Here is a 667-nt window from a genome sequence, read left to right as displayed (position 1 = left end):
AACTCTTGACATCAATGTTCCCCCATCATTATATGTTTGAAATGTGAGACATTTTTCTATCAATTAAAATGAACCAACCAAATTCTATCCTATTTCTCACAATAACAATTCATAGAGCGATGAAAATATAATAATTCATGAAACAACCAAACTCTATCCTATTTCTCACAAAACATTTTCTGAACAGTATTGGAACATAGCATCTTAAGTCCTACTAAGCAAATAAATTGGTGTTTGGTTTACCTTGAACGGAGCAAGCTCCTCTGGAGAAGCTAGAGTATCCTTCGTTTGGAGAAGAGGAAACATCTGCCTAAGAGGAGCCATATATTTGTCAGCTTTGTAAATGTTTCCCGCAGCAACATAAACCAAGGTGCTATTGTTAAAACCCATGCCCCTAAGCATCATTCCGACCTACAGAGTGATATTACCAAAATGTGTCTGTTACATAACGTGTTTTATCCCTAGGGTCAAATTCTGATAGATACACTGGATTTGAGATTTTAAGAAATCTTTGGGAGGCGGGGGAGCTTTTTGGTGATACCTCTAGTGGGGTTAAAGGGCATTTTCCATCTATGCGGTTTGCACCAGGCCTAATTACTCTGCCTCTCCTCCTGAACTTTCCTTTCCACCCTCTTTCCCGGGCCAAGTCCATTTCTAGCTTCTCTGC

The 667-nt window shown here is 39.4% G+C and overlaps 1 protein-coding gene across 1 annotated transcript; it reads right to left on the bottom strand.

The window, feature by feature from the left end:
• Positions 1 to 49: 49 nt before the first annotated feature.
• Positions 50 to 661, bottom strand: LOC104774645 (uncharacterized protein At1g04910-like). The gene is made up of 2 exons (XM_010499168.2): positions 542 to 661; positions 50 to 411 (listed from the first exon to the last, which is right to left on the bottom strand). Exons 1-2 carry the CDS (start codon positions 650 to 652, stop codon positions 205 to 207), a joined length of 318 nt encoding a protein of 105 aa, XP_010497470.1. The 5' UTR covers positions 653 to 661; the 3' UTR covers positions 50 to 204.
• Positions 662 to 667: the final 6 nt, after the last annotated feature.

Source organism: Camelina sativa, unplaced genomic scaffold (genome assembly GCF_000633955.1).
Source record: "Camelina sativa cultivar DH55 unplaced genomic scaffold, Cs unpScaffold04257, whole genome shotgun sequence".
Lineage (NCBI taxonomy): Eukaryota > Viridiplantae > Streptophyta > Magnoliopsida > Brassicales > Brassicaceae > Camelina > Camelina sativa.
Note: the sequence above shows the minus strand (reverse complement) of the source record. Positions and strands in the feature narration are given on the sequence as shown.